The following is a 19,020-nucleotide window of genomic DNA, read 5'->3' on the forward strand; positions in this document are numbered from 1 at the left end:
CCAAAACCCACCAGGTGTGAGCCCCGAGGGTAGAGCCACAGTAGTCTCCAATTCCACCCTCAACTCCCCCTTACTCCCCCCTCGAAAATCAGGCATCAAAGAGATAGTACAGCAGGTAGAGCACTTACCTTGCACATGACTGACCCAGGTTTGACCCCCCACAGTGTCCCATATGGTCCCTGGCGTCTGGCAGGATTGAATCCTGAGTGCAGAGCCAGGAGTCACCCCTGAGCACCACTTGGGTGTGGCCCCAAATACAACACTGAAACAAAACCTCAGGACCTTAAGAATACTAGAGTACCCTAGTATTTCACAGGTGCACACCTTGCAAAAGAACAAGTTCTATGCCACCTGCCCTCCACACCCCCGGGGCACTCCCAGTATCCTGAGCAACAGCAGGATGGCCCGGGTGGCCCCCAACACCTCTCACCTGGCCTGATCACTGAGTGTAGTGCAAGGACTGAGCCTTTTCCTTCGAGCTCTCCTTCCACGGGTTGGCTAGCACTAGTTGCTGCCCTGGTTTCCTCTGTGAACCCTTGAGACCAGTGTTCTTCACCTTCTACTGACCCCGACTGCAGCTGACCTTGGCCATATGGGCCCTAGTTGAGAAATGCTTTTTTTTTTTTTTTTGCTTTTTGGGTCACACCCAGCGATGCACACGAGTTACTCCTGGCTCATGCACTCAGGAATTACTCCTGGCGGTGCTCAGGGGACCATATGGGATGCTGGGAATCGAACCCAGGTCGGCTGCATACAAGGCAAACGCCCTACCAGCTGTACTATTGCTCCAGCCCCGAGAAACACTCTTCTAGAGTGCTGGGAAAACAGGTACGTGGTCATAGAAGCCGAGAGCATCTGGCAAAAACCTTCATGGGAAGACAGGGAAACTGAGTCCAGAGCAAAGATAGGGCCTTTCCATGGGTGTTCAGCTAGGATGAGAGCCCAGATCTCCTTTACACGAAAGGAATGACTTCCAGCTGGAACTCAGATTCTCTACAAATAAGAGAAACAAACACCAGATTGTCTGCCAAGGCTCCTTCAGCTCTTCTTGGGAGCATGGGCGGGGAGGGCGGGGGAAGGGTGCTCTGCTCATTGCTTCGATTGCTCATGACAATGACGTGACCAGGGCTGGTGTTTTTCCTATAAACTGGACTTGGTAGGAATGAGGCAAAAAACTGAAAGCTTTCAGTTTCACAGGCATCTTGTCCCCTAGATTTGCCTCCACTGACTTCTCGTCTTATCATCTGGGAGCTGAAGGGGTTTTCTCCAACTTTAGGGGTCCCAGGTGACTGATATCTCCATGGGATATTTCTGCAAGGTGCCCACAGCCCACAGGAGGATTATAGCAATAAGTCCATGGCCTCAACCCACATCCTAGAAGCTCCACTGTGGCCTGCTATCAGGGCGTCTCACTGACCAGTGGATGAAAAATGAGTCTCCGGAAGTCATTATCCAAAGTCGAGAGTCCTATTGTAACCTGAAACACTTTGGGGATGGGGAGACGGGTCTCAGGTCTGAGTCATGAGTAAATTCATTTCCTTTGATGCTAAGAAATGACAGAAGCTGTCTTCTCCCCCGCCAGGCCCTCAGCTCCTATACCTGCAGGAACCCAGTGGGGGTGGATGCTGGGGGGAGTTGATGGTAACAGGGGTTCAAGCTGTGGGGTCAGTAGGGTAAATCGCTACTTTCCAGTAGTTGGAGATCCAGGAGCCACTCTCCTATTTTCCATTTGGTTTGATCACACCTCACTGTGCTCAAGGCTTACTCCTTCCAAGTTCTGCTTTGGGATCACTTTTGGTGGTGTTCAGGGAACCCTGTGTGGAGCCAGGGATTGAACAGGGGTCAGCCACGAGCGAAGCAAGCACTTTAATCCCTATATTATCTCTCCAGCCCAAGCCACTGTCTTGATGATGGAGTTCAAAATATAAACATCAGGGGACAGAGATATAGAGGTTAAAGTGAACGCCTTGTAGGCGGACAACCCTGCTTCAATCCCCAGGACCACATTGTCCCCAACACACCCCTCAGTGCAGCCATGAGAGCCCTCATTACCACAAGGTGTGGTCCTGAAGGCCCCCAACACCACTGGGGTGAGTGTGGTAATCCCCACACCACAGGAATCCCACTGAACCTGGCTGAGTATCACTGGGAGCTTTAAAGGGAAAGGCTTTTTTCAGTGTTTTTTCTTTTCTATAACATCACTGTGAATTCCCTGACAAGCACTTCCTTCTGTAGGCAGCAGCGGATTTCTTGGAGGCAGATTCTAAGTGAAAAGGCTGGGTCAACAAAAGATGCACATTTGCTATTTCAGTAGATAACATACCAAATTGCTTGTCTGAGTGACTAAACATGAATTCAATCTCCTATTGGCAGTAGCCCTGCTCTTTTTTGGCCAACTTGGATGAAAATGGTACCTTCTTGAGTCTCCCTTATGATCTTTTCAAGTTCATAAGCCATGTATGTTTCCTTCCTAATGAATCTCCTCTTTATATAATACCTGTCCATTTTTTGGTTGTATGTTTATCCTTTTATTTTCCACAGGAGTTCACCAACCCATAGGTGTTCTTTATAGATTCTGGAAATTAATCCTTTGCTTACCTTGTGTGAGCAGATGTTTCCCAGTCTTTGCTAGCCTTTCATTCTTTATGTAATTTTTAAAATTCAAATTGTGGCATTTGTATTTTGATTTTAAAAGGTCTTCTCTTTATATGTTCATAAATATATATATTTTCAAATGTACTCATTCTCTTCTTTTTCATGATTAGTAAAAATTCTTCAGAAAATATAGTGAATGGGAGACACATAGCCCATGGCCCTTACTCTTATTATACAGGTAAGTTTCATGTATACTAAAGCTTCCATCTATGACCATGTATTATCTCTTCAGTTACGTATTTCCCTCTAATTGTAACACTTCATAGATTTTGTGCACACTTCATTTTAGTTTAAGTACTCCTCAAATCTTTAGTAGTTTTCAAAAACTGTCGGTTCAAAATGAATGTTTTACTTTCCTTTCCAATACCTGTGGATTTATTGCTTTTATTTTCCAATTACACTGACTACAAGAAAAGCTGCAGACAATTCTGAACAGTCATGGGAAGAAGGTGATTCTGTCCTGTGTCTACTAGGTTTGCATTTTTGCTAAGTTTAGATGGAAGATTATAGTACAGTCAGTAAGGCATTTGCCTTGTCTTAGCCAACCCAGGTTTGGGTCCCAGCACTACATATGGTCCGCTAAACCTTGCAAGGAGTAATCTCTGAGCAGAGAGCCAGGGGTAAGCCCTGAACACAGCCAGGTGGGTTACCCACCCCTCATTTTTAAGTCCATCTGCTAGGTTATTTCTCTAGTCCAAGGTTAAGGGAATTACATGCTATTCATAGCTTTTATTCATTTATGCAGTTGAATATCATTAAATGCTATTTTGACATTTATCAAGATAAACATGATTTTCTTCTCCTTAAATCCATAGATTTTGGAATTAAACTGACACCACTTTCTATAGCTTTGAACTAGTCTTCCATTCCTAGAAAAGAAACACTTTTCAGTTGTGTTTCTGCATTTTGGATTTAGTCTGCATTTATTTAATTTTAAAAGCACATGTAACTTTGTAATAAAGAAAATTTCCACTAAAAAAAGGACTTATAAGTTGCATTATTTCTTAAAAGAAAATATATAAGGATATGCTTAAAGCTAGTTTAAAAAGAAAATCCTGCCTGTAAATGAAATGTTTGCAAAACGAACAAATGCAATATGCTCTAAACGGTTCTACTTACTAAATTCTCTAAGTGGAATAATGTTATCAAGGAATTAATGACCCATTGTCAATGTCTGGTTAATAGTTTTCAGTTTTGGGTTTTGGACTACATCCAGTGGTGCTTAGTGCTTACTTCTAGCTCTGCACTCAGGGATCACTCCTGGCAGGCTCAAGGTACCATATGGGGTGCTAGGGATGGAATTGGGTCAGCTGAGCGCAAGGCAAGTGCCCTACCTGTTGTATTATCACTGGAGCCCTCTACTATTAATTTAAATTATTTATATGAATGATGACCCATTCATCAAGACAAAACACATGCTTTACTCTTTATTAATGCCCCAGAAGTCTAGGTTGTTTGTGCATTCAGTATTTTGCTTAATGGCTAAAACAATTAAAACATAATAGAATTCTTATTTTAAAGAAAATTCTAGTAATCTTTCAGCACAGCAAAGCATCTTCTTTTTTTTATTTTTTCTTTTTTGGTCACACCCGGCAATGCACAGGGGTCACTCCTGGCTCTGCACTCAGAAACTACCCCTGGCAGTGCTCAGGGGACCATATGGGATGCTGGGAATTGAACCCAGGTCAGCCTCGTGCAAAGCAAACGCCCTACCCACTGTGCTATCACTCCAGCCCCAGCATAGCAAAGCATCTTCTGAGTAAGTTAATTGTGCTTTCAAAGTTGACTTTTCAAAAATAATAAGTTTCCTTGAGTTAGTCAATATTTACCTCACTGAAACTAATCTACCCGAGGGCAATTTTAAGGATTCAAGGAGTACTAGAATTCTAGAGGTAACCAACATCTCTACAAGTTCTAATTTGCTATGCTGGCTTTGAGGCCCCCTTGAAACCACAACTCTTCACATGCTGGTAGTTAGTATTATTAAAAACACTCACCATGGAGTTGGAACCATAGCACAGTGGGTAGGGTGTTTGCCTTGCACACGGCTGACCTAGGTTCGATTCCCAGCATCCCATATGGTCCCCGGAGCACCACCAGGAGTAATTCCTGAATGCATGAGCCAGGAGTAACCCCTGTGCATTGCCGAGTGTGACTTAAAAAGCAAAAACAAACAATCAAACAAAACATTCACCATGCAAATCACCAAAATAACCCTGGCTTTCCAAAAAATAGTTATAACTAAAGAATCAACATTCCCTGATAATTTTTAACTTTCTTTCATTAACTAAATTCAAGGGCTGGAGCGATAGTACAGCAGGTAGAGCACTTGCCGTGCATGCAGCCAGCCTGGGTTCAATCCCCAGCATCCCATATGGTCCCTAAACACTGCCAGGAGTAGTCTCTAAATGCAGAGCCTGGAGTAGCCCCTGAACATTGCTGGGTATGGCCCCAAAATAAAACAAAACCCCCAAAGAAACACACAAATTCATATAATACTTTATAACACAGAGAGAGAGAGAGAGAGAGAATAAAATGAGAGAGAGAAATGAAACCTGGACAGAGAAAACACCATAAACTGTAATTCAAGTAGCAGAGTTTGGGATTAATTTTGTAAATTTATTTGTCAATCTCAAAAACTCACAGTGGAATAAAGAGCTTAATACAGGTATGCAAAAGGGAAGCCCATGAGGTTTTCACCAGGATGAACTGGGATTAGCTTTGTAGTTCCTATAATCTTCTTCACAGAAGAATGCAATTTCGGTTTCATTGGCTATAAGAGAAAAGCAGAAAATGGGAAAATTATAATATAAAACTAGGTTTTAAACAAGTAAGGAAATCCCAATTACTCTGATTCAGTGCTTCAGATGCCTCAAATAAAAAAGATGAGTTACTTGTTGGGTTTCACATTTTTTTTTTAATCAATAAGAAGTACAAGTTGGAGATAACATGAATCTAGAATTCAAATAAATTAAAGGTGAAATGAAAATTAGGAAAAACAAGAGCAAACACAAGAATCAGGTTTTCAGGAAATCACAAAATTGCTCATTTATAGTCCCCATAACTATCTTAGAAAAAAAAATTTTTTTTTTCCAGATTTGCTACTCAGTTACTGAAGGCAGATGAAAAACTCCTCCCCCCACCCTGAAATTAGCCTGTAGGTATAATAATTTAATACTTAGAGGATCAGTAGAATATTTTACAGATCACTTTACATTCTCCCTCATGACCCATCAAAATATGTGTCTGAAGAAGTTAATTTTTTGCCTGCTTATGATTAATTCATGAGGCTTCAACAATATGCAAAGTGAAAGACACAAATTGGCTTCTACTGCAATACCTTCAAATACCTCTAATTATTCACAGGGGATCCGGCATAGCTAAAGGACCCACAAAGGTTCAGAGCAGTCACCATTCTTTCAACCTAGCAGGTCAAGGACTCTGTCTTCTAAAACAATAAGTCAGCAACATTATTAATTCAGGCTGGAGACAAATCTGATGGAAAGCCTTCCAATTATTAAACATGCAATTCTTTAAGGTGTTGCGCCAACAAGTTCCACATTCCTTTTTTAAAATTAAACCAGAAGTTAATACAGTCTGCTTAGCTTTTACAGAAAGAGCAAAAGGGCCTTCAGAATCCCGACAAGAAAACAGACAAGATTATTTGTAATGAATACTGAGCACTCAATTAACATATCCTCTTAAAAACAGACAAGTAAAACTCTTCAAGCCAAATAAATAGGATAAGGAAGGATGACAAGGATTACCACGCTCTCTTCACAACTCTCATCTCATCACTGGAATTTATCACAAAAGAATGGAATTAAAGAGCTTAGCGTGACATTTCATTACAAATGTTTCTGCTGGAATTAAAAATATCAAATTAAATATTTCTCAATCTTAAGTTATATTTGTTCATTATGGAAACCAGAAAACTGTTGAAAGAAAATGAAGTCAGCACAATCCGAGGCCCTTATTCCAGCCCTATTGTATCTTCAAGATTAAATAAAGATGAATCTTGATGAAAATCAGCTTGTGAATTTTTGTCAGAATAAACCGGGGGTTGGGAGTTGGGGGTCAGGCAGGGAGTTCTCTGCAGAGAAACTGGGAATCAGGAAGGGGGCTGTAAACAAAAGCACCCTGGCCAAAAGATAAGTTCAAGTATAGTTAAGTTTTACAAGCAATTGGCATTTCAAAGAATGGGTTAGATGCACCAACCTGGATATCAGTAAAATGTTTTGTTCTGCTTATTTTAAAAATAAATAAAAGGAGAGTCTTCAAAAAATGCAATACTCAAAGGTAAGAAATTTTGAAACCCATCTTCTTAGAATTTCCTTTTAAAAGGGAAGAAAGCCCTGCAGGCAGACCTATATCATTTGCAAATGATTCTAGTCATCTTCCTAATGGATAATGAGAGCAAACGCACCCAGCTCTTAATAATCACAGAGCAAAGTTTTATCTATGATATGCTATTTACATACAGAACTTTGCACAGTGCTTTGCCCACACAGCACTTAACTCGGTACAGGCTAACTGTAATTACAATCTTCACTTCCAGCCGTTGACATTTCTCTGCACCCCTTCAGAGAAACGAATACATTGTACAGCTTTCAGAATAGTACTAATAGGTTCTGAATAAGCCGATGTAAAAGACTGACAAAGCATTTTTGTCTTGCCACTAGGTTCCCTTGGGCCTAACTAACTTATAGATGAATCCATTATTTATATAAAGAATTTATGCCATCTCTCATAAAATAGCTAAAACGAGATGATCTAAGGTCAAGATTTAATTCTTCCTCTCCTGATAAAAGGACTTTTGTTTCTAGAGCAACAAACAGATTACACTTGAATACTTCTGGCTGATAAAGCTGATTAAAAAAAAAACATTGTTTTCCCTAACATTAACATGGTGGAAAATGTAGTATTAATTAATTGTTTCTCAAAAGGTTCTTTGACATAAAGTGGATTTTAAGCTTTAGTAATGTGATCCAAAATAGATATAAAACTTTTTTTTAAATCTATAAAGCTCTGTTGAAAATGTTTGAGAAAGATTTCATGTACTTATCCTGTAAATTCACTGGCCAATTAAAGTAAAAATGAATTACAAAAGATGTTCAAGGACCTCTACATAATCACCCTTTCCACTATTATCCCACATTCTTGTTTCCCAAATTCTACTTAAAATGGCTCCGGAAGAACCCTCAGGAAGTCTGCTGCGTGCCAGTCCCCCAGGGCACCTGATTTTAAATTAAATGTGCTGCGGGCGGCAGTGCACGAGGATACAGAGTGCCTCGGCATGTGAATCCGAAATGAATGTGCAATCTAAAATCCAATAAATACACCAGTTCATCCCTTCGTCTCACTATCAAATGAAATCAAGTAAGAACCTTTCGAGTACATCTGTGGATCATTGTAATGCTGCCTTTCAAGCCTGATGAAATGAATACAAGTCGGGACATTCAAATTTTGGACATGACGTTAATAATTTTGTGTTTCTGCGCACACATCTTTTGAGAAAAGAAGGGCTTTAAATGAGAGAATCTAAGAAAAACTAACGTTAAATATAAAATCTCCAGAAAAATTAAATGCAAGGTCCTGAAATTCTCAACTGACTTAACAACAATAAACTTATCAACATTTTGTTGCAGTTTCTAAGTCTCTAGCCCCAGCCTCTCTGGGTATCAGAGCAGTACCAAGGCTCAGCCATGGCTGCCTGAGAACAGAGCAAATCACGTACACGGACTTTGTGGTACAATGGGTTAATGAGCAGGCAGGCTGTGATGTAATGATAATTGCGGGTATGAACCCAGCTAAACTGCACATGAAGGGCAGGGTCTGGTTTCACAACCCTCTGAGATCTAAAGGACAAAGTTTCACTGTCTCTCCTGTTTCAGGACGGTCCTTCCAAATTTCACAAAACCTAATCTACAAGCCATTCATGACCAGGCTCCCGACCGAGTTACATTTCTGTTTTCAGGAAAGGAGGGCAGTAATCCAGAGGCAAATAAATCCCTGGTTACTGTGCATTTAATTTAATTTTCTATTTGTTTCAAACATCTGCTTTTAGATTAGCTGGCAGGGAAGATGTCAGTGTAACCTGTGAAGAAAATCGCGGGGGTGGGGGTGGGGGGATCTAGCCTCTGATAAGGCTGCTCTCATGCCTGAGGTTACCACGATGTGGAGGGGAGGATGGAAAAGGAGGGATCACCTCCCTTCATTCTCCCCCCGCCCAGCTCTGGAACGCCAGATTACCCGGGACCCCGCCCTCCCCCCATCTGCTTCACTGAACTTGATTAAGGCCACTAGGATGTTAGTCTGCAGGACAATCCTCTAAACAAGCTGTCCAGGAAGAAAACCTGTGCTGCTCTCAGATGCCATTCCCGCCCCTCCTCCACCCACACACACACACAAAAAGGATCAGAAAGGGCCCCAAACCACCAGGCAACACAACTCAAACAGGCTCCGGATAAAGAAGAGGCCAGAGAACATCACTGCAGAAGCTGTGCAAAGGAGAGAGCTGGCGACAGGGCTCAGGATGCGGGTGACAGGCAGAGCAGAGAGGAAACTAACCACGAGAGATCAGGGCCAGGTGGGACCCGAACTCTTCCCAGGTGGCTGGGCCCACCGGGTCTTGTCTGAAAAATATTTCCAGTGAAACATGACTGGTATTAGGAGAGTTATCCTGCCACAATTTCTTTCCTAAACCCAGGGGGAATTCAACAGAGGAGAACCACAGGATGTAGCAAAACAAAAGAAAGGGAAAACTAATACCTACCCCACAGAATTCTAAGAGGCCAGTGTATTACTGAAGGGAATTCATCTGTCAAACTACAACTGTTAGCAACAAGGTAAGAATTTGTTCTAAGCAACAGTTCTAGTTAAAGCCGGCTTCTTCCTTTGACAATGCAAACCTTCTTCACTTATGTATCTTAGCACTAAGTCCACAAGCGAAAACTTCCCCTGCTGTCAGGCGGGGGATATGCAATTGGGATCTGCAATGCAGATAAAAGGCCCAAGTAGGAATTGGGGAGTTTCTCTGGGAGAAAGAGAAATCATCAAACAAGTTTGTTACCCTAGTTTCTCCTGCACAGCTTTTCTTTGCCTTTCATGAATTTTGTCAAAAAGTCATAATGATAAATTTGTTACATGGGCATGATTCCCATGGTAACTGGCCGTGATGGCCGAGGCACAGCTCTACAGCAAGATCAAGTGGTAAAAAAGGAAGCGTGAGGGCTTAGAATTTTTCTTATACCTCTTAAAATCCTAACCAAACACAGCAGCAAGGCAGGGGAAATTCCCCAGAAAAATCACACACTTCAAGGGTTATTTTCTCAACTCGACTTCCACTTAAAGATCTTTCATTGCTCTTCAGCATTATCTGGTGCATTTTTCCCAGAGCCCGGCAACAAGGCTCCAGGAAAAGAGAGAACAGTGCAGGAGAGGGACACCCCCCACCCCACCCCATTACTCATGCACCCTCCCTCCACCCCCATCCCCAGATACCTGAAGTCACCTGTGACCCAGGCTTCGGGCTCTAGGAGCAGGAGGGCACTGTGAAACCCTTAAATCATTCCTCACAGTCCTCATAGTGAAGGACAGTAGGCAGGGCTCAATTCTGATCAAAGACTGATTCCAACAAGCAAAAATGACACAGAGGGATTTGGTTCCCGTCTTTACAGGTGCTCACTACATACGTCTGAAATTAACAACAAAGAACAACTGAACCTTTCAAAAAATTCAAGGCATTGTCAACTTCCCTCTGCAAAAATGGTTTCCAAATAAGAATTTTTGACAGTGTTTATATGCACTGCCCCCAGTAATAGTAAGTACATTCTTTTATTCACTCCTTATGACCCTTTAAAATAGACTTTATTATTTCTGTTTTGTTTTACAGAAATCAGGCCAGAAGGATAGTACAGCAGGTAGGGAGGGTATTCACCTTGCATGTGGCTGACCCGGGTTCAATTTTGGCATTCCATATGATCCCTCAAGCACCACAAGGAGTGATTTCTGAGTGCAAAGCCAGGAGTAACCCCTGAGCATCACTGGGTGTGGCCAAAAAAGCAAAAAGTTGCATTACAGAAATCAAGATAGAAACTCAGAGAAGGTAAACAGTTTACAGAAGATCACACAAGACGTACATTTCAAGAGCCAAGTCTTTAAAATAGGCTTCCTAATTCACCACTTATCAACATAAGCTATCGCACAAAATTTTAAACTAGGAGAAGAAAGGGGGAAACAGGGAATCAGTATCGACACCCAGAGAAATCACTTCTACACTTTTGGCAGATGCTCTTTCCCCCACATACCTGCAGGCATGCATTCAGAAAGAGACACATTTAAAACCAATGATAAATCACACAGCACATTCAACTTGCAGTCACTGGATAGTTATACACAGGCCACCTCCGGCCCCGTGGAACAGCACCACACCCACAGGAAGTGGGACAGCTGAGGACTGGGTAGAAGATGAGACAGAGAGTTGTACAGGTCAGAGACCCACAGAAAGTTAGGGGCTAAAGAGTAGCAGCACACAAGGGTTCACCTCTGACACCCCTAAAAGACAGTCTAGCAGACTCATCCCGACAGAGTGAGCAGCATCGGACTGGGAAAGCCACAGACCCCGAGGCCTCCTAACGCCATCTGATATGGCACATAATGGATAGGCTCTATGTTCACATACATTTCTCTCTGTCCTCATACACAATTTGTCACCAGTTAGCTATTTCATCGATGGGAAGAATTTCTTGCTTCTTTTTCATGTCCATGAAAAGAGGTCTTTATCCTTATAAAGCCAAGCCAATAACTCCCTGTCATCGTCGTCGTCATCATCATTATCATCATCATCATCATCATCATCATCATACTGTTGATCGTCCTAGCCCTGAGATTTTAGAAGCCTCTCTTTACTTACTATGCCACATTGGAGGCACTTTTCAGGGTCAGGGGAATGAGACCCAGCATTGTTACTGGTTTTGGCATATGAATACACCATGGGGAGCTTGTCAGGCTCTCCCATGTGGGCAGGAAACTCTCGGTAGCCTGCTGGTTCTCCCAGAGGGAGAACTACTAGGCTATAAGAAGCAGCCATGCGGTTCTGGGAGCTTGCTTTTAAACCCCTGTCATATGTGCTCCCTGTCATATGTGCTCAAACTATTTTTTTTATAGTTTATTGGTGCTCACTTAACTCTGTTAGTTTGTTAGGTGGCCCAATCGATCACTTCTCCCTGCTTCACGGCTGCTGCCTTTAAGATCTCATTTAGAAGGTTCTCCTCAAGATTATGACACCACCGAGCTAAATTTAGTGTATCACATGGTCACATGTTAACATTTAACCCAGCTAGAACTGAGTTTGGAATAAAGACTGAGATAGGATTTTAAGCTATTAACCAGAAGGCTTCAACAATAGGCCAGACACCATTTCCTGGAGAACTCACTCTTTCTATGCTTGTTTGAGATATCCAAACCTTTATTAGGTAGTAAAATCTTACTTTTTCTGTTAAGTTTGTATTGAAACTTCTCAGTCTTTTCCACGAGGCTGACTGTCAGTAAAGCCTGTTAGATTCATTAAAACTAAGCCTTAACAACAAGTAGGGCTACCTTCTCAGGGCCTTACGCTAAAATGATACAATGTCTCTTAACCAACTAAATCCCAAATGAAAAAAAAACAGTGTTTCAAATAATAACAATCCATCCACATTATGCATTCATGGAAAAAAACACTAAATCTAGCACATAGTGTAGATAACAGAAAACATGTCTGAAATTTCATACTATCCTACTTAAAACCCTATTTAAATTGGAATTTTTGCCAGAAATTCACTTTAGCCACGTGTGCCATTCAAAAGCAAAAGCCTTACGTACGAGCTGAAAATAGCACAATGGAACATCCGTCATAAAATATATCAAGCTTCCTCACAGGGCTCTCCTCTCCCAGGCCACATAAATAATGGCCAGATTCACGGTGATGCCTGCTGTTTCATTAGTCACAGATCACGAAGGACGGTCAGTCACAATACTCAACTGCTCCCATAGCCCGCTTCAAATCTCCCCTCCGATGACCAGAGCCTTCCTTGGGTGTACCTATCAGCAGAATTAGAGTGACATCTAATGGTCACAAAACACGTCACACAGCATTTCCTTACACTAGAATGGCACGCATATTCTAGGCCGAAAGGCTAAGGCGGGCAATTTTTCAGCAGCACACACTAAGCTCCTACTTGAAATTCCATGACTAGGTCGGCCCCAAATGATCCCGGACGACGGTCGGAAACCACGCTGCATGTTAGACAAACAACATCTCACTTCATTATTCCACATTAGTTCTCCCAGCCTCGTTTCTCTCCAACCATCAGTTCAAACGCTGCTGATAACAGTAAGTAGGTTATTAAGGAAGTAATAACCTGTCAATCACTTAACACAACCCTCGGCAGAATTCTGAGCATACCTCCGGCGAAAGAACTATTTGCATTCTGCACACTTGGAGAGCAGGTATCTGCTGCCCTCAGTTGGATGATCTGAATGTACATCACTCTCGTCCTCCTCCTCTGAATAATTATCAAGTAACACCGAATGCCTGGGGGAGCACTGGGTTTGAGGGAGCAATCCCAGCAGCCTCGGCCAGGCAGCCCGGATGGGCCGGGAGAGCAAGAGCCTCCTCAGAAGTGCTTGGATTTCTTTTTTTTTTTTTTCCTTTTTTCCTTTTTGGGTCACATCTGGCAATGCACAGGGGTCACTCCTGGCTCTGCACTCAGGAATCACCCCTGGCGGTGCTCAGGGGACCATATGGGATGCTGGGAATTGAACCCAGGTCAGCCACGTGCAAGGCAAACACCCTACCCGCTGTGCTATCTATCGCTCCAGTCCCCAAGTGCTCGGCTTTCTGGCTCACCAATTCCAGCAGCTTTCAGGGTGCTGTCTTCTTTGAGCAGGAGCCTGTCATCATCTTCCAAACTCAACACCAGTTCATTTGTCTAGAAAGCAAGAAAATTTGTATGTAGATTAATATGAGACTAGTAATTTTGTAGTGTGTGTGTGTGTGTGTGCGAGAGAGAGAGAGAGAGAGAGAGAGAGAGAGAGAGAGAGAGAGAGAGAGAGAGAGAGAGAGAGAGAGAGAGAGAGAGAGAGAGGGTTGGGTTGAAACTCGGGCCGCACACAAGCAAGGCCAGGAAGTATGTTATCTACTACTGAGCCCCAGCCCTCAGTTCTTCCCTTTCACCCCAGTTTAGAAAGGTTCCTCTGAGATAGGCCATACTTCCTTCGAGTCGGAGTTCTAATCTAAGTCACATACTGTCCCACCGTCCTAAGGACAGTCGTGGACAGAGACTGAGTACCTGCTGAGTTCATGCCCAGTACAGGCCCGAGGGGCTCGGGGCTCCATCTGAAAAGTCAGGCAGGCTTCACCCTGCTGAGCTGCGTGTTTTCAGCCGAACTGCAAAATTGCAGCTTCCTCGGCTCTCAGAAAAGGGAGCACAAGGGCGCCTTTTCCATTGCTGTGTGAGGGTGACAGAAGAGGAAGCACATGAACCCCCCCCAACACTGTTAGTGCTTACAGTTCTCTGTGTGTATGTCAGGGTTCGGGGTGGGGGGGTCCTCAGTATTGTCTCACCTCCTCCTCACAGTAGCCCAGCAGGGATCAGAGGCTAAGCTGCAGCCCCAAACACTGTGGAACTGAGGTTCAAGCTCTGGCTCATCTGATGTTTAATTTCATTGTTTGCTGGAGCCCTTCCCAGAAGGGCTTGGGAAGATCAAAGCCAGACTCTCGACCCACAAGGCCTGTGCTCTACTGCGGGAGCCACATCCCTGGCCCCCCAGTCTGAATTCAGAGAGTGGCAAGCCTACCTCATATGGACAGTGTCTACATTTCTAAAGAGCCTTCCCCTACCTGGCAAATGCACAGTCCCAGGACCTATTGAAACAAGAACATCTCTGGGGGACTTCAGGTCGAGGAAGTTGAGTTTGTTCTCCAATGCTATTCAACAGTTCAGCTAAACAACATAAATTGGGGAGAAAATTCTGAGTGGGTATCTATCCCCAAATAGCACATATTGGTGACCTCCAAAGCTGGGCACACAGCAGCATGTAACCATTTAGCCACATATTGCCTATCATTAAACTATAGCTAGAAGCTGGAGAGATAGAATGAAGCTAAGGTACTTGCCCGGCATGCAACCAGCCTTAGGTCAATTTCAGGCACTGGATATGGTCCCCCAAAGATACCTCTCTCTCCAGTCCCACAAAGCTTTTTTTTTGTTGGGAGAGAGGGGAATACCCAGTAGTGCTCAGGGCTTATTCTTGACACTGAGCTCAGGGATCACTCCAGGCAGTGCTTGGGGGATCATAGGGGATGCTGGGGATCAAACTCAGGTCAGCCGCAGCTGGGTGGGAAAAATGATAGGCTGGGGCAGTGAAGCTTCTAGGACAGAATGCAGAAGGGAAAAGAGCTGCAAGCAGAGTAGGCACAAATGGGGGCATGTGGGTGCATTGTTCTGGAGTTTTGATATTGTATTTGCGAAGCCATATGGGCTCCTTTTCTGATAAAAGGCAAAGAATACTCTTGAAACTTGACTCATCCTAGGAGATACGGTCTGCATCAAACTAGAACTATTATGGGTTAGACGAAAGCGTGTATAAAGTCAAATTCCCAAAATATTCAAAGTGGCTTAAGTTTAGAATCCTTCTTTAAATAAATACATTGCTCAAGGCTGGATGGGCTGAAGGGATTAAGGCACGTGCCTTGCCTTTGGCCAACCCTGTTCAATCCCCAGCACCACATGTGATGCCCTGGAAAACACCAGGGGTCACTCTGGAGCAAAGAACCTACTACAAAGGGCTAGGTTGTTTGTTTAACGGAGAAGGCTAGAGAAGAGGATTTATAGAGTTATTATAATGGAAGTAAACTAGTTTTTGCACTAAGACAACCAAGAGTGACTGCTTGCTGCATAGTACTGTATGTAACATCTGTATGAAACATACCTTTGATTTATGTGCTTGATGAATAATCTTTAGTTTATCTGAAAGAAAAAAAAAGTTGTCTTTTTACAAAGATAATTTTAAAACCATCCCTAATGTTTTTAATGAGAGAGGGCAGTGGCTATGAAACTGCAAATTTTAAGTTAGAACCAGGCTCAAAACCTAGTATCCAGTATAGCAAGGAAAATGACTCAAACTGCTGGAACACCACCTTGCTCACAGGGGTCCCAGATTTGACTCCTGGCTGTGTATAGTGGGAGTTCCCCACTCTGCCACACCAGTACCTTCAAACTCTAGTGCACATTAAAAAAAAAATAAAAATACTCTGCAAATTAACCTTCAAGAATGTAAATGGGGCAGATGGTCCGGAGAATCACAGGAACTGCTGTGGACAGGGAGGGAAAGAGGATGATCAAAGGGGGTGGGGTGGGAGTAGACAGAGGGAGGGAGGGAGGAGGAAAGGAGGGAGGGAGGGAGGGAGGGAGGGAGGGAGGGAGGGAGGGAGGGAGGGAAGGAGGGAGGGAGTGGGAGAGATATCTTGGACAGAGAAAAGCGACCAGACCCAAATCAAGGGGACATGAGGAAGCCAACCCACTTTTCCAAACTGGAAGCCAGAGACATCTGGGCACAGAGGCAGGTCTTCTTTCCAGGGCTCCCCCTGCCTTGTCCCCAATTCACAAGTGTCCTCTTACAATAAAGCCAATAAATATAATAAAGTGTGTCCCCTCAGCCCAAATTTTTTTTGTCTATTTTTGTTTTTATTTTTGTGTTCAAGCCACACCCAGTAATGTTCAGGGGTTACTCCTGGCTCTGCACTCAGTTATTACTCCTGGTGTTGCTCAAGGGACCATATGGGACCATTCAACTTGGCGTCAAACCCAGGTTAGCCGCATGCAAGGCAAACATTCTACCCATGGTACTATCGCGTGAGTCCCTACCATTTAAATTCTTTACCTGGGTTTGGACAAATATCTTGCCTTTGAGAGACAAAAGGGACCTCATCCCTCTACCCTACCACTACCATCAAAATATACTACTATGTCTATGTGCCCTAATCTGATGTCAACTTGGCAAGTTTTTGTTTGTTTTTTGGCTTTGCACTCAGAGATCACTGCTGGCAGGATGTGGGCAAGGAAAGTGCCCTACTCACTGAACCATCTTTCTAACTGGCTGACCCAGATTCAACTCCAGACACTCCATATGGTCTTCTAAGACCATCAGGAGTGATCCCTGAGTTTAGAGTCAAGAGTAAGCCCTGAAAATCTTTTTTGGGTATGTCTCCCCTAGAAACAGATTATCAAATAACCTGAAAAATATTAAATTGAGTTAAACATTAATCAAAGCATGTCCAAATACACATGTAAGTGCACATGCACGCCACACACACACACACACACACACACACACACACACACACACACACACACCCCTCAGAATAGATTCAATGGAAGAGGCCAATAATCCCACAGCCGAGCCACTACCCACTGTTAAAAAAAATTTCATCTGAGTAAATCTGAGATATAACTGACTTCATTAAATGATCAGTGAAACTCAAAACATCTCAAATGGCAAGTAGAAAGACACTCCAAGAATCCTACACCAAATGGAAGATCTGTACACAAGGAATGTGGATGGGACAAGATTATCTTAGGTCCTGTAAGTTTAACCTCTTTTGGAAAAGGTAGATAGATTTTTATCAGGAAGGTTACCTCACGAGTTCTGAGCAGTAAATTCCAGACAAATTGGTTCAGAATATCTCAGAGGTAGTGATGTATAGTTGAACATGGTAGCCTGACGAGCGGCTGACACAGATGAGATCCCCAGCACCCACCTCCCACACTGCACACAGTACCCCAGCACCACCCGAGTGATCCTGAGCACAGAGCCAGAAGTACGCCCTGAACACTGCTGGATGGGACCCCAAAACCAAATACACAAAACGAAAGAGGTTGAAACTGCAGTGATATTGCATATGAAGTCTGGGTTTGATGATAAGGAGCTTAGTACAAATGACTCGAGTTGGGGCCTACGTCTTCCCTTTTTAACTCCACTCTTAGAATTCAAACACTATCAAGGATCACTGGTAATCTGTGAGCAGGCTGCTTATGTCCAGAAAACAGCACCATCTGCTTCTTTGGGGTTCAAATATTGCACAAGATCACACCACTGAATGTGTCATATTCAACAATCTCTTCTTCACACTTCATTCTTTTAGCCTTAAAGTCAGGCCATGCTATAAATTCCCAGTTAGGAATTTCTCCACATTGAGTAAAATTCTAACTCTGCTACCATCAGCTTTTAATGACATCATACAATCAATTTAATGTCAGAAGTTTCCAACTCTTCCCTCAGTGTTACTTATCCTAAAATGTATTTCCACCATGTCACCTGATTCAGTGAAGAATTCCAATATTGAAATGACATGAAAGGATTTATATTTAAAAAAGGGACCTTGATTTAGCTATGTTCTAATAATACAGAATAGGGTACCTAACACAGTTAAGGGAGACTCTGAATTACACATTAGTCATCTTTCAATTATCAATTGCAATTTTTAGTACAAGATCATTCAGTTACAGAAGGTAAGTTAAGGTAGAATCTCAGCCAACCTCACACAGTTTTATGAGATGAATTAGCAGCCCCACCCTGCCAACAACCACCATTTACTGTGTACACTACAGGGAAATAAAATCTGACATTCTGGTAAAAATAGGTGTCTGGCATGAGGATTATTTCCTAAGAGGGGATTTGAAGGTTGGGTGAAGATTGTGCTTTTATAAGAGACACAAGTGTCAAAGAAAAGACTTCTCTCTGAAATTTTGCTGAGACCTAACTTCCTGAACTCCTATCCATGGAGAAGGTAGTCATTTAAAGTCGGACAGCCCTGGTTTCTGGGCTTTCCCTGGTGACCGGTCCCCACCTTTAGCTTCTTTATCTTTGTTGTTGCTGTTATGTTTTGGGGTGACACCCAGCAGTGATCAAGGCTTATTCTTGCTGTGTCACTTAGGGATCACCCCTGGAGGTGCTCAGGGGACCATATGTGGTGCCAGTCAAGCACTTGAACCCCTTACTATCTCTCGGGCCCCTCGCTCGTTTATTTTAGAAGTGATCTCATTGATGGCTGAGGCCGTTTTGGTGAGTTACGCAGTTTTATAGTTTCTATCATGTACAATAGAGGTAAACTTTTTACTGTTAAACTCTGTGTGTGTGTGTGTGTGTGTGTGTGTGTGTGTCTTTTTTCTTTACAATCTGTTTGAAGCTATTTGCCAGCCTACAAAAACTCTAGAGGGACACAGAGAAATTTCTCCTAAGCCCTCTTCCCACCCCTCCACATGCACATTGAGTAAGTGATTTAAAAATCAGAAAGTATCCGGGGCAGAGTGATAGTACAGC

At 43.0% G+C, this 19,020-nt stretch overlaps 1 protein-coding gene across 6 annotated transcripts in view; it reads right to left on the reverse strand.

Annotated features, from left to right (window-relative positions):
- Positions 1 to 5,260: 5,260 nt before the first annotated feature.
- CXH2orf76 (chromosome X C2orf76 homolog) overlaps positions 5,261 to 19,020 on the reverse strand; it is a 57,396-nt gene continuing 43,636 nt past the window's right edge. For all 6 annotated transcript variants that reach the window (XM_055120798.1, XM_055120800.1, XM_055120795.1 and 3 more), the window contains 3 exons: positions 15,631 to 15,668; positions 13,547 to 13,628; positions 5,261 to 5,428 (listed from right to left, as the gene is read on the reverse strand). In XM_055120798.1, the coding sequence (XP_054976773.1) occupies positions 5,352 to 5,428; positions 13,547 to 13,628; positions 15,631 to 15,668 (197 nt within the window). In that variant the 3' untranslated portion in view covers positions 5,261 to 5,351. The remainder of the gene's footprint in view (positions 5,429 to 13,546; positions 13,629 to 15,630; positions 15,669 to 19,020) is intronic.

Source organism: Sorex araneus, chromosome X (genome assembly GCF_027595985.1).
Source record: "Sorex araneus isolate mSorAra2 chromosome X, mSorAra2.pri, whole genome shotgun sequence".
In the NCBI taxonomy this organism is placed as follows: domain Eukaryota; kingdom Metazoa; phylum Chordata; class Mammalia; order Eulipotyphla; family Soricidae; genus Sorex; species Sorex araneus.